At 40.6% G+C, this 11,844-nt stretch overlaps 4 protein-coding genes and 1 non-coding gene across 7 annotated transcripts; 3 read left to right on the top strand and 2 right to left on the bottom strand.

The window, feature by feature from the left end:
• Window positions 1-306: 306 nt before the first annotated feature.
• On the top strand, window positions 307-3,460 carry LOC18022059 (xylulose kinase). Of its 2 annotated transcripts, none has more exons than XM_024158565.1 (9): window positions 307-452; window positions 575-789; window positions 1,199-1,338; window positions 1,499-1,751; window positions 1,837-1,969; window positions 2,055-2,143; window positions 2,323-2,600; window positions 2,731-2,800; window positions 3,075-3,460. In XM_024158565.1, exons 1-9 carry the CDS (start codon window positions 323-325, stop codon window positions 3,279-3,281), a joined length of 1,515 nt encoding a protein of 504 aa, XP_024014333.1. In that variant the 5' UTR covers window positions 307-322; the 3' UTR covers window positions 3,282-3,460. The 2 variants fall into 2 exon arrangements, with proteins under 2 accessions (XP_024014333.1, XP_024014334.1); XM_024158566.1 differs by having other exon boundaries at window positions 360-452; window positions 1,195-1,338.
• A 109-nt stretch (window positions 3,461-3,569) lies between these two features.
• TRNAP-CGG lies at window positions 3,570-3,641 on the bottom strand. The gene has a single exon. It is a non-coding gene; the product is annotated as a tRNA-Pro (tRNA).
• A 98-nt stretch (window positions 3,642-3,739) lies between these two features.
• On the top strand, window positions 3,740-4,595 carry LOC18022058. Its single transcript, XM_006404513.2, has 2 exons — window positions 3,740-4,297; window positions 4,437-4,595. The coding sequence occupies exons 1-2, from the start codon at window positions 3,740-3,742 to the stop codon at window positions 4,578-4,580; spliced, it is 702 nt and encodes a 233-aa protein (XP_006404576.1). The 3' UTR covers window positions 4,581-4,595.
• Window positions 4,596-4,649: 54 nt separating this feature from the next.
• On the bottom strand, window positions 4,650-8,689 carry LOC18022057 (protein DETOXIFICATION 46, chloroplastic). Of its 2 annotated transcripts, XM_006404510.2 has the most exons (15): window positions 8,523-8,689; window positions 7,931-8,429; window positions 7,287-7,381; window positions 7,024-7,132; window positions 6,874-6,929; window positions 6,580-6,635; window positions 6,327-6,465; window positions 6,101-6,238; window positions 5,956-6,024; window positions 5,758-5,868; window positions 5,524-5,652; window positions 5,335-5,412; window positions 5,168-5,239; window positions 5,005-5,067; window positions 4,816-4,914 (listed from the first exon to the last, which is right to left on the bottom strand). In XM_006404510.2, the coding sequence occupies exons 2-15, from the start codon at window positions 8,409-8,411 to the stop codon at window positions 4,816-4,818; spliced, it is 1,695 nt and encodes a 564-aa protein (XP_006404573.1). In that variant the 5' UTR covers window positions 8,412-8,429; window positions 8,523-8,689. The 2 variants fall into 2 exon arrangements, with proteins under 2 accessions (XP_006404574.1, XP_006404573.1); XM_006404511.2 differs by lacking the exon at window positions 8,523-8,689 and having other exon boundaries at window positions 4,650-4,914; window positions 7,931-8,411.
• A 538-nt stretch (window positions 8,690-9,227) lies between these two features.
• LOC18022056 (fructose-bisphosphate aldolase 1, chloroplastic) lies at window positions 9,228-11,792 on the top strand. The gene is made up of 7 exons (XM_006404509.2): window positions 9,228-9,945; window positions 10,036-10,305; window positions 10,487-10,596; window positions 10,694-10,784; window positions 10,865-11,003; window positions 11,097-11,227; window positions 11,319-11,792. The coding sequence occupies exons 1-7, from the start codon at window positions 9,766-9,768 to the stop codon at window positions 11,595-11,597; spliced, it is 1,200 nt and encodes a 399-aa protein (XP_006404572.1). The 5' UTR covers window positions 9,228-9,765; the 3' UTR covers window positions 11,598-11,792.
• Window positions 11,793-11,844: the final 52 nt, after the last annotated feature.

Raw genomic sequence — 11,844 nt, 5'->3', positions numbered from 1 at the left:
TTTCAATATGATTGTATAGAAAGATATGGTGCAATTAGGGATGTCATCATTATTACTCTTGGGCCGCAACTAAAGTGGGCATAGCGTGGCCCCTTTTTATGAAAATGCCAAACCAAAACCACACGCATTATCTGAACCGTTTGATGAATTTGTAAAAGAAAGAAAAAAAACACTAATGACTGGTAGGGCCGAAGAGAACGTGCAGCCCAACTGTTTGGAGCTGAAGGCTAAAATGGTAAAATGATAGTTTACTATAGAAGAAATAAAATCATCGTTTAAAATCCAGCAATCCAACGGTCACGAACTTGCAAGCTCCTTATCTATGGAGTTGGAAGAAGAAAGCCAAAGGAAGGAAACTGAAAAGAGAGCCAAAGGAAGAGATAGAGAGATGCTGATGCTCCGTCAATTTCAGATCTCTACGTTTGAGCTCTTCCAATCTCCGAAACAACCAGGTCAATAATCAAAATCCCTCCGAAGAATATGTTTACTTAGTTCGCTAAAGTTGATTACTTTCTCGGTTTTGATTTGAGTTGATTTTCGGAAAGAGCTGAAACATGATAATGTTAAATCTCAGGGTGTTCTAGTTCAAGGAGTGTCCCTCTACCCAGAACTCGATTTTACAGGAGCTCTGATTTCAGAGCTATGGCTGATACGAGTGGCAATGGTGGAACGAACGTAGGAAAACTTTATCTGGGTATGGATTTTGGTACTTCTGGAGCTCGTTTTACAGTTATTGATGAACAAGGAGAAATTAGAGCACAAGGGAAAAGAGAATATCCTCGTTTCATGGTAAAGAAATTTGCATTCACCAAGTTTGAGTTCGATAAGTCTTTTGTCAAAGCCAGCTAACATCTGGTTGCTTGTGTGTTGCCATGATCATTTTCTGCATATTTAACGTGGATTAATGATTTTGTTGATAAGGTTAAGGTATGGCTATGAAGCCATTACCAAATTTGAAATGTTCTTGTAGTTAATCGAGCATTTGCTCAGTATTTGAGCTTGATTTGTGGTCTTGATGAGTACTTAAAAATCCTCAACAGCCTTGATTTGCTGTCTTACTTATATCGAACGAGTACTTAAGAATTCATCTAACATATTTCAAATATAAATTCTGAGCTACTTATTGAACAAATTTAAGGAAAAAAAAATATTGTTCTCGAATTTATGGACTGGGACGTTTGTTTTGTCATCTAGACAGAGGGAAGAAAGCATGGATTGGGCAAGCTCATGGAAAGCAACTCTTTTTTCGTTGCTAGAGGACATTCCCATTACTGTTCGCTCCCTCGTCTCTTCCATTTCGCTTGATGGAACTTCTGCAACAACTCTCATCTTAAACAGGCATGTGGTTCCTCGAATCTCTTTTCTGCTTCTGTAGTTTAATTACAGGATTTGATTTCCATTATAGTACCAACGTTTTTGGTAATCCTTATGCATCATCATCATAGCAAAATGAAGTCATTGGCATGTTGTTTGAATCCCCTTTGCTTATGTGTACCAGTGAGAGTGGAGAAGTTCTGTGTCAGCCATTTCTCTACAACCAGAGCTGTCCTGATGCTTTGCCAGAGGTTAAGTCTATAGCGCCAGCAAACCACACGGTCTGCTCTGGTTCCTCTACCCTCTGCAAACTCGTCTCATGGTGGAACCTTAAGCTTCCGAAGAGAGAATCAGCCGTGTTGCTGCATCAGGCAGATTGGTTGTTGTGGTTACTTCATGGCAGACTCGGAGTGTCAGATTACAATAATGCCCTGAAGGTAACGAGAGATGAAGTATTCTCTGTCTGTCTCGTGCAAAGCAAATGTTGCTCATAAGTGCTTTACTATTTTGGGTTTAAGTCAGGTAGGCTATGATCCTGAAAGTGAATCATATCCGTCTTGGTTGCTAAGTCAACCTTATTCTCACTTATTACCTATGGTGCAAGCTCCTGGAACGTCAATAGGCAATCTGAAAGAAATCATTAGAAGGCAATTTGGTAAAAATTAATCTTGAGTCTTAACAAAAATACATCAATGACAAGCAACATGAAATTTTCTAGTTTTCCTTTTTGGCTTGACCAGGATTCCCAGATGATTGCATTGTTTGCACCGGTACTACTGATAGCATAGCTGCATTTCTTGCAGCACGTGCCACTGAACCTGGGAAAGCAGTGAGAACTCTGCAATACTTTCTGAATCTTATTTATCTCTCTCAGCTATACTCTTAACTCTTTCTAAGTGAGAACTATAAGCCACATTTTGATGTTTGTATCTTAGCAAGTCAGTCCAAATGTCTCCTGCTGGTTCATTACGTGACATGACCCTTTTTTTATACTGAGATTTTTCAAAGGTAACTTCATTGGGTTCGACCTTAGCCATCAAACTTCTGAGCACCAAAAGGGTCGATGATGCGAGGTATGGAGTCTACAGCCACCGTCTGGATGACAAATGGCTGGTCGGAGGAGCTTCCAACACTGGTGGAGCCATTCTCAGACAGCTCTTTAGTGATGAGCAGTTAGAGAGACTGAGCCGAGAAATCGATCCTACGGTCGCATCTTCACTGGATTACTATCCTCTCCAGAGCAGCGGTGAAAGATTTCCCGTGGCTGATCCTAACTTGGCTCCCAGGTTTGTCTGCTTTTTTCACAGGTCTCTCTGTATATATATATAAATCAAACTACCCTTGAAGCAATTAATATATATATCTCCTTTATCTGTGTAGATTCACTTAAAAGAAAAACATGATTAAATGTCGCAGATTACTTCCACGCCCAGAAAGCGATGTTGAATACTTACATGGTATCTTGGAATCAATCGCACGTATTGAGGTACAAATCATTCATTTCTAGGTGGTTCCTACCAAGTTTCACATGACTAACGGTAATAGTGGTTCTTCAAGAGTATCACTCGGAACAAAAATGATGGTTACGAAACACAGCAATTTTGATCTTGAACTCCAAGAGAATCTGAATAAGTCTCTTACTTTGCTCCTCGAGCACCACAAGTTTTCAGTTAGTTGGTATAGCTTTTAGTTCTCGATAGAGCTCGTGGAGAGGTTAAAGCTCAGTTAGCAACCAAGTAACTTGGGTGTATACATTACAGGGGAAAGGCTACAAGTTGTTGAAAGAGATGGGAGCAACGGAGGCTGAGGAAGTGTTGACAGCAGGAGGTGGTGCCAAGAACGACACGTGGATAAAAATTAGGGAGAGAGTGCTGGGTTTGCCTGTGAGCAAAGCCGTCCACACCGAAGCTTCCTATGGAGCTTCTCTTCTTGCGTTGAAGGGCGCAAAACAGAACAATGGTCTGTGAAAGACAAAAAAAACATTTCTTAAGACCAGAGGATGCCTGTGAAACAGAACACATATTTTAAGAACAGAGGATGTTTCTGCTCTTTGTAAGGAGACAAATGCATGTGAAACAGAACACATTTTCTTGCGGAATTTTTTGCTCTTGTTATGTATAGTACTGTAGTAACAAAATCACTTTTCCTGCAGTTTTGCTCCTGTGTGCCTGAATCGTGCAATTTTAAGCGTTACAAAACGAATTAACGGGTTTTGTGAAAACAATGCGTGTCTTTAACTAAAAAGAAAACGATGAGGGGTGTTCCGAGAATCGAACTCGGGACCTCTCGCACCCGAAGCGAGAATCATACCACTAGACCAAACACCCATCTTGCTAATTTAAACAAAACCTATTAAATATCGAAAAACGCTAATATAAACCCCATAAATCTCAGGGAGCAGAAGAGGAGACCGGACATGGCTTCAATGGCGACTGTAAGATCAACAACTCTGACTTACTTGATCCACCGTCTCCTCCGACATCCCAAACCAAAATCTCCAGTTTATTTGATCCTCAGATCTTTTTCCGTATTAACCACTAAATCCAACTACCGTGACGAGTATCGCTCCCGTTACTTCTTCCCTTCGATCGCCTTTTCTTTACCTCTTCCACGTCCTTTGATCTCACTCTCTTCTCTCCTCGTTCCTAAATTATTCTCTTCTGTTGGCAAGTCAGAACTCGTAGAAGACAAGTCCCTTAGCGAGAAAAATGATGAAGACGATTACAGTGAAGGAGAAGAAGAAAAAGATTGGTCGGATTCGGAACGTACAATGGTTCCAATTGAAAGAAGTTGTGAAAGAACTGAAGAGATGATAACTGAGAGCTCGACAGTGAAGTTATCGGTGAAGGAGAAAAAAAAGCTTGCTTCATACGCGCACAGTCTAGGCGACAAACTGAAATGTCAACTCGTAGGCAAGTCAGGCGTCACGGATTCAGTCGTCTTCTCCTTCCTAGAGACCCTGGAGAAGAACGAGCTCTTAAAGGTATCAACTTTATTGTAACTTGAAATTGTGGTTTCCGATTGAAGAGTCAATGAAACGGATTGAAGCTGTGGAACAGTCAAGTCTGAGCCTGAACTCTATGTGGTTACTTGACTTAAAGCCTGCTTGATTCCATGAACAGGTGAAAATACACAGGACATGCCCCGGAACTCTAGAGGGCATGATTCTGCATTTGGAGGAAGCTACTGGTTCCGTAGCAGTCGGGAAAATTGCGAGGACTGTGATACTTTATCGTTCTCGTCCCACCAAATTGAAAGCTAAATAGGAGGTAGTTGATTAGTAACAGAATGATTGTATCATCTTTTCATATACAGGGGAGTCTCAGGATTAAGACTCGAAGCAAGGCCATTTATGGCTAGACTTTATCATTTTCAGTCGGATACTTGTTCTTCAAGAATAAAATCTCAAACAGTATTCACTTTCTACATCTGAATGAATGAAGTTGTTCTCTATTCCTTATACTTTTCTAGTGAGAGTATATATGGTGGTGACTTTCTGAACTAAGCAGCTTTCACTTTCTCTGCATATCGGCTTGTGTCTTCCGAGTGAAGTACACCATTCCGCGATAGAAGACGTATAAGGGCTAGAGAAAACCGAGCCTGAAATAAATCATGTTAGATTCAAGAAGAGCCTGAAATATGAGTGGTTTTAGTTAATATGGATTAGTAAAGGTGTAGCATTTGTTTTACCCATTGGAATCCCACGAGAGCATACCAGCAGCCTCTCAAGCCAAATCCTCCGTTGCTCAGAAGCTTTTAGTCAATTGTAAACAATACAAAAAGGAAAGAGTTACAGAAATCTATTTTAGAATTCAGGAGAGTGATGGAAACTGAGGCTAAGAGAAGTGATTACCATTAGTACAAGTCCACCAACGGCGAAGCATCCAGTCATTGACAAGCTGATATATCTTAGATCTCTTCCAGCCTTCAATTTACAACAGTTTTCGTTCATATGGATCAGGTTTCCAGGTAACCGGATCTTTAGAAGGAAAATCGGAACTAGAAAAAATCTAAACTTACCAGTAAGGTGCCTTCAAGACTGTGAGTACTCGGAGTGATGGATAAAGCAAGAAAATATGGTATTATGACCTTGTGCATCTGTCACAATATGTAATGAAAAAGAAGTGCTAAGAAACTCAACATCCTTAAAATGTGTTGCCGTGAACAGATGACACAAATTGTAGAGAAAAAGGACAAAAAAAAAAATACCTCGAATGTGACAACTTTGTCTTGTGTGAAGATACCAGGGAACAGCCATGGAATTGCTGTGCCAATGGTTCCAACTACTATTCCTAGTGTAGCGCCAATGATAACAAGTGACTTCAGAAGCATTCTGGCCTACAGACAACGGTAAAAACAGAGTTGCTTTAGGCCACAGTAATAGTTGATGTACCAACGGTTTCAACTGAGGCAATTTTCATTTTTCACCAACAACAGTCTTACTTTAGGCAAATTTCGATTGATTCCGAATAACAACTCAGGCATAAAGGACTGTGCAGTTTGAGAGAGAGGCTCCCCCCAAACCGTACTCATGGTATATGTCTGAAGCATAACCTAGAGACCAAAAGAGCCATAGAAGTTATATAACAAACTCATATCAGGAGAATATGCTTAGTGGTGAAATATACAAGGACATATCACCTGATGAGCAGCTATGACACTTGTACCCATTGATGTAGCAAAGTACACAAGGAGCGTATAAAACAAAACCTAAGGGGATATAAACACACAAATATCAGATATTAAAGAGGCGATCCTGTTGCAACTGAGTGTCTGAAGTAGTAACCTTTGACATCATAGTTATAAAGACTGGGGCAGCGAGCCCAAAGATCGTCAAGAGTTCACTTGGAGAAGGAACACAGAGTGAGAACGCGCTGTATCCTTTCTTGTTCAATGCATCCATCATCATATAAGCTGCAACAATCTAAAACATCTCTAATTAAAACAATATTGTTAACTAGCTGATATGGTACTGAAATTTTTTAATTGGAATCTTATAGATTTCAGCTTACTTGTGACACCATAGTTGCCCAAGCTGCACCTGCTATACCGTATCCTAGAAAGGTGCATAAGACCACATCACCAATGCCGTTTATTGCACTAGCAACTGTCAATGCCTTTAAAGGACCCCATGAGTCTTTCATACCAAGACTGAGACAAAAAAAAGGAGAATGTTAAGATCCCACGGTCAGAATTGTGAGACAATGCTGAAGCTTTGGAAGTGCAAAAATGCAACGTGCAGAGGAACATGAGATATAAAGGGACCTTGCACTTTGAGCAACCCATCCAATGAGAACAGCTGGCCATGCTAAACCACGAATCTGAGAATGAAAAAAAAAACAAATCGTCAAATCAAAGGATGAATGAGGAAAGTGACTTAAAATTCAAGGCTATAGCATGGGTCGAAGTCAGTATAAGTAGTACATCTTTAGACAGGTTCACAGGGAACAAACATACTCTTTGTCTATACGCATAGAGCCATCACACTCCCCAGCACCCAAAAAAACATTGTAATTTGAAAATTTATAACAGGAAAGGGTCAAGATAGAGAGTTTGAACCTGAACATATGTATTTGCCGCCGGGACAATCTCAGCATTCTTTGCCCCCGTAAAAGCTTTAAAAAAAAAAAAGACAAAACAGTCAACAGACTGCTGATTTACTACTAGTTACAAACTTGTTACTGGTCCGCGACAAATATCCCTTCTTACCAGTAAGTGCCCAGGAACCAAACAGTCTTGTAAACACCATCATCATGACTCCACAAGCCAACCCAATGAAAAGCAATATCGATATCTGATGTTGTACTTCATCTTTATCCTGCATAAGCACTATTCTATAAGGAAGTTGCTAATAATGTGCACTTGACATAGATGAAAAAAAATTCTTGGAAATTGCTCGAGTGATGACCAAAAGAATAGGCCAAACTCATAGTTGAAGAATAAAAATCTCCTGAAGTTTCTACTAAACTGACCCGCCGAGCAAGAGAGGTGGCAACAAGATTTGAAGTCGCAACTGAGAGGAACATGAAGGTATAACACAAATAATCACAGACGACGGTTGCAGGACCTGTATCATCCATAGTGAACTTTACAACATAGCAACGTTTCAGAAGTAACAAATTCGAGATACAATATGAAATCAAACCAAACGTTCAGAAGTCTTGAGTAATCAAAGACATGTGTGAAACCTAAAATTCCTATTCATTTTTGTTGCAAAACAATAGAGTTACAAAGAATAGACCTTAATTTTTCTCTCAGTACTTTAAACAAATAAAAAATCAAGAGCAAGCTAAAGCAGCAACTTTTGATAAGACTAAGTGTTCAACACGACAAAAAATTAAGCACCATTAAATACGTCATCAAAGAAAGGTAAGTGCTTTTCCAGCACATTACCAGTGATACACAAGGTCCACTTAGGATTTCAAGGTAATAAAAGAGAGAAAACTCTTCATTCATTTTTCAGCAAAGAACAGATCAGCAAAGAACAGAGACTTATTAAAAAAATCACCACTTTTTTATTCCCCGGTTCCAGTTAAAGAATCAAAGGCCCAAGAAGAACAAATAATCAAGTGAAGCAAAGCTCTCAGATTCTATGGTGTGTATAGAGATAAGATACCTAAAGCAGCGAGTTCGAGTGAGCTTCCTTGACCAATCACCGCCGTGTCAATGAGACTCATCAAGGGCCCACATAGCCACAGACCAGCCGCAGGTCCCGTAAACATAACGATCTCTTTCATCTGTCCCCAAATACTCTGATTCGCCAAGTCATCTTTCTTCACTTCTTCTATTTCCACTTCGACCGGAGAAATCGAGCCGTCGTTTGTATCTCCTCCTCCTCCAAGCTCAATCACTTCCTCCGTCGCCGGAGAAATCGACCCATTTCCGCTTCCTCCATCAACAACAAGCTCCTGATTCGGACTTGAGCAGTTTCTTATGAACCTGCTCAACTCCAGAGGCTTTGCTTCGGAAACAGAGCTCCTGAAAGTCGGGAATGAATGCTTCCATGACCGTAAGGTGATTGAAGATCGAAATGGTAGCTTCGGGTTACAAGAAATGGAAGAAACTGTAAAGGTTAGGGCTTTGCATTGAATTTGCATTCTTTCTTCTTCCTATTCCTGCTTATCAAAAATCATGGGAAAAAAATTCAAAAAAAAAAAAAAATTGCGGCTTCAAAGCTTCGGGCGATTAACTGATAGAAAACAACGCACCAACTCCCATTCTCCAAGTTTACATACTCACTGGTCTCATCATTTTTCTGGTAAGCCTTCCGTCTAATGATTGGTACAATTAACCGGTTAATCTAATCAAGATCAAACCAATTGTTTGATTTTTGTTTTTTTTATTGGCACAACTAAAAAGAGAAGCAAAATTTGACGGCCCAGAAGGAAAGATGACCAAAATTTTGAGAAGTTTTTATTTTCTTAAAGGGAAATTAACATTATGATAAGGCAATGTGTGACTGTAAACGAGTCCCAAGTGTTATTTTCGTGTCGGAGACAGAAGATGTTAATATGCATCGAGTCACTCATGAGTCATGACCCTACTTTGTAAATTGGTGACTAATAAGTCTAAAACCTTACGCAATTTGCAAGCAATGGTTTATTTCGCATTTCGTATGGAATCGACGAGGCATATACTTATGGGCTTTTTTCTGTTGAGTCCGTATAAATCAAATATGTACATCTTCTGCCATGAAACATTAGTTTCCCAAAACCATCCAGAGTCTCTGGTCCAGGCCCAAGGGTTACGAGTCCATAAATGGACGGCTCCCAGTTGGAGGTGACATGGCAGTCTATGGACCGTTGATGTTAGACTTGGCAATATCTGAAGAAAATCTCCAAACATAAACCTCAGCCTTTAAAACCACTGAGAACTCATCACCACCTCTTAAACTCATCTCGCTTTGTAAATTTTATTGTTTTTTGGTTCCTTGGATTGAATTTTTATGGAGTTTGCCGATTTCTAGTGAACGAACATGTGGACCGTACTCTCAGTTAAGCTAAGAAAACATATCTTATTATATATAAAGAAATATTACATGTTAATGGATAATAATTCGAATTTTTTTTAATTAAGATTTCAATCATAACAAATAAAAAATATACTCAGGTTCTCCACATTTTGGGATTAGTTTTAGTTTAGTCAGTGTATGTTTCCGGTTATCAGGGGAAAACGTAAAATCTATTTGGTTTACTATAACACTCCATTTTGGGACGGTTTTATTGTGTTTTTTATCGTCTTTGGGAATTTTGCATTCAAAAATATTATCGTCCACGTGGCAAATCCTCGTCAGCCGGCTCACGAGAACCTCAATTTCCCAATCTTAATTATGTTATCTGGGTTCTCTATATATTAAACCACTCAAACGCACGATTGCTGCAGTGGTGTTCAGAGCGTTATAAGCGTTTCATTTAAAATAGCTCGAAGAAGAAGAAGAAGAAGATAGCAACAATGGCGTCAAGCTCTGCCACTCTGCTCAAAGCCTCGCCTGTGAAATCCGATTGGGTTAAGGGACAGAGCCACCTCCTCCGTCAACCTTCCTCCGTCGCAGCTATCCGGAGCCACGTGGCACCTTCCGCTCTCACCGTTCGTGCCGCCTCTGCTTACGCCGATGAGCTCGTCAAGACAGCTGTAATTAAATCAATATAGATTACATATTCTCTCGAATATCAAAACGTTTCTTTCAATTGTATTTATATGATTTGTGTGGGATGGTGGCAGAAAACAATCGCGTCTCCGGGACGCGGAATTTTGGCGATGGACGAGTCAAACGCGACTTGCGGGAAACGTTTGGCGTCGATTGGGCTAGAGAACACGGAGGCTAACCGTCAGGCTTACCGAACTCTGCTAGTGTCGGCTCCAGGACTGGGACAGTACATCTCCGGAGCAATCCTGTTCGAGGAAACTCTCTACCAGTCCACCGTCGACGGCAAGAAAATGGTCGATGTCCTCGTCGAGCAGAACATCGTCCCTGGCATCAAAGTCGACAAGGTATTTACTTTATAAACCGATTTTGGTTTAAGTTTCGAATGAGATTGGATTTGTCACGGTTCGGTTTAATTTGGAGTGTACAGTCTTTAAGTACTAAAACGCAGATACTACAAGTGTGAATTTGAACCTCTTTGAGTGTAATTAATGACGAAACTGAGTAATTGGGTTTGTATATAAACAGGGTTTGGTGCCACTTGTTGGGTCAAACGACGAGTCATGGTGCCAAGGACTCGACGGTTTAGCCTCTCGTACCGCTGCTTACTACCAACAAGGTGCTCGTTTCGCCAAATGGTACGTTATTATAATGACTTGGAAATGAGTTTTGAGCTCAGGATTTTGTATATAGAGTCTTGAATGTCACCAAATGGTGTTTTGATTGTATGACTAGGCGTACTGTTGTGAGCATTCCAAATGGACCCTCTGCTTTGGCTGTTAAAGAAGCGGCTTGGGGACTTGCCCGCTACGCCGCTATTTCTCAGGTACAATAAAATTCTAAAATCCTCTGATCCCATCTACATTGATGTTTGTATATACTTATATGGTTTTCTGCGTTCTGCAGGACAGCGGTCTGGTACCGATTGTGGAGCCGGAGATTCTACTGGACGGAGAACACGGCATTGACAGGACATACGAGGTTGCAGAGAAGGTCTGGGCTGAGGTCTTCTTCTACCTTGCTCAGAACAACGTCATGTTCGAAGGTAAAACTTAAAAAATGAACCATGTTTAAAATGCTTAAGCCGAGCATGGTTACTAGAAACTTACAAGTTTTTGCGGATTTAATTTGGTGACAGGTATCCTCCTGAAGCCGAGCATGGTTACTCCTGGTGCTGAGGCCAAAGACAGAGCTACTCCCGAGCAAGTTGCTTCCTACACTCTTAAGCTCCTTCGCAACAGAATCCCTCCTGCTGTTCCCGGAATCATGGCAAGTTTTTTTCTTTTTACACAGCTGAAGAAACTATCTTTCAAGATTTGAGCCAGTGATTTGATGTTGTTTGATCTATGTATGTCTGCAGTTCCTGTCTGGTGGACAGTCCGAGTTGGAGGCCACTTTGAACCTGAACGCAATGAACCAGGGAACGAACCCATGGCACGTGTCCTTCTCCTACGCACGAGCCTTGCAAAACACCTGCTTGAAGACATGGGGAGGCAGAGAAGAGAACGTCAAGGCAGCTCAGGACACTCTCTTGACCAGAGCCAAGGCCAATTCGCTGGCTCAGCTCGGGAAATACACAGAAGAAGGTGAGTCCGAGGATGCTAAGGAGGGTATGTTTGTAAAAGGCTACACCTATTAAGCTATTTGTATCAATTATTCCCGATATCAAAAACTCAAAACATGAGCTTGATTCTGGTGTTTGAGTTGTAATACTCTTCTTCTTATAAGGAGTATAAAAAGTCAATTCGTGTTTTATGTGACTAGTTTTCTTTCTCCATGGTCGTTTTGTACTATCTGCCTACTGCTTATAATTGAGTTACGTCTGTTCATATCATTGCTGATAAAACATATCATTCAATCAAAAACTCTGGTTTTACTAGCTATGA

Source organism: Eutrema salsugineum, unplaced genomic scaffold (assembly GCF_000478725.1).
Source record: "Eutrema salsugineum unplaced genomic scaffold, Eutsalg1_0 scaffold_15, whole genome shotgun sequence".
Classification (NCBI taxonomy): Eukaryota; Viridiplantae; Streptophyta; class Magnoliopsida; order Brassicales; family Brassicaceae; genus Eutrema; species Eutrema salsugineum.
Note: the sequence above shows the minus strand (reverse complement) of the source record. Positions and strands in the feature narration are given on the sequence as shown.

Coding starts and splice junctions, on each gene's coding strand:
- LOC18022059 (XM_024158565.1), top strand. CDS start 323: ATGGAGTTGGAAGAAGAAAGCCAAAGGAAGGAAACTGAAAAGAGAGCC. Junction 1,752..1,836: donor ATTACAATAATGCCCTGAAG/GTAACGAGAGAT, acceptor GGTTTAAGTCAG/GTAGGCTATGATCCTGAAAG. Junction 2,801..3,074: donor AATCAATCGCACGTATTGAG/GTACAAATCATT, acceptor TATACATTACAG/GGGAAAGGCTACAAGTTGTT.
- LOC18022057 (XM_006404510.2), bottom strand. CDS start 8,411: ATGCAAATTCAATGCAAAGCCCTAACCTTTACAGTTTCTTCCATTTCT. Junction 5,653..5,757: donor TCAATCGAAATTTGCCTAAA/GTAAGACTGTTG, acceptor CGTTGTCTGTAG/GCCAGAATGCTTCTGAAGTC. Junction 5,413..5,523: donor ACAAAGTTGTCACATTCGAG/GTATTTTTTTTT, acceptor ATATTGTGACAG/ATGCACAAGGTCATAATACC.
- LOC18022058 (XM_006404513.2), top strand. CDS start 3,740: ATGGCGACTGTAAGATCAACAACTCTGACTTACTTGATCCACCGTCTC. Junction 4,298..4,436: donor AGAAGAACGAGCTCTTAAAG/GTATCAACTTTA, acceptor TTCCATGAACAG/GTGAAAATACACAGGACATG.
- LOC18022056 (XM_006404509.2), top strand. CDS start 9,766: ATGGCGTCAAGCTCTGCCACTCTGCTCAAAGCCTCGCCTGTGAAATCC. Junction 9,946..10,035: donor ATGAGCTCGTCAAGACAGCT/GTAATTAAATCA, acceptor GGATGGTGGCAG/AAAACAATCGCGTCTCCGGG. Junction 10,597..10,693: donor GGTGCTCGTTTCGCCAAATG/GTACGTTATTAT, acceptor TTGTATGACTAG/GCGTACTGTTGTGAGCATTC.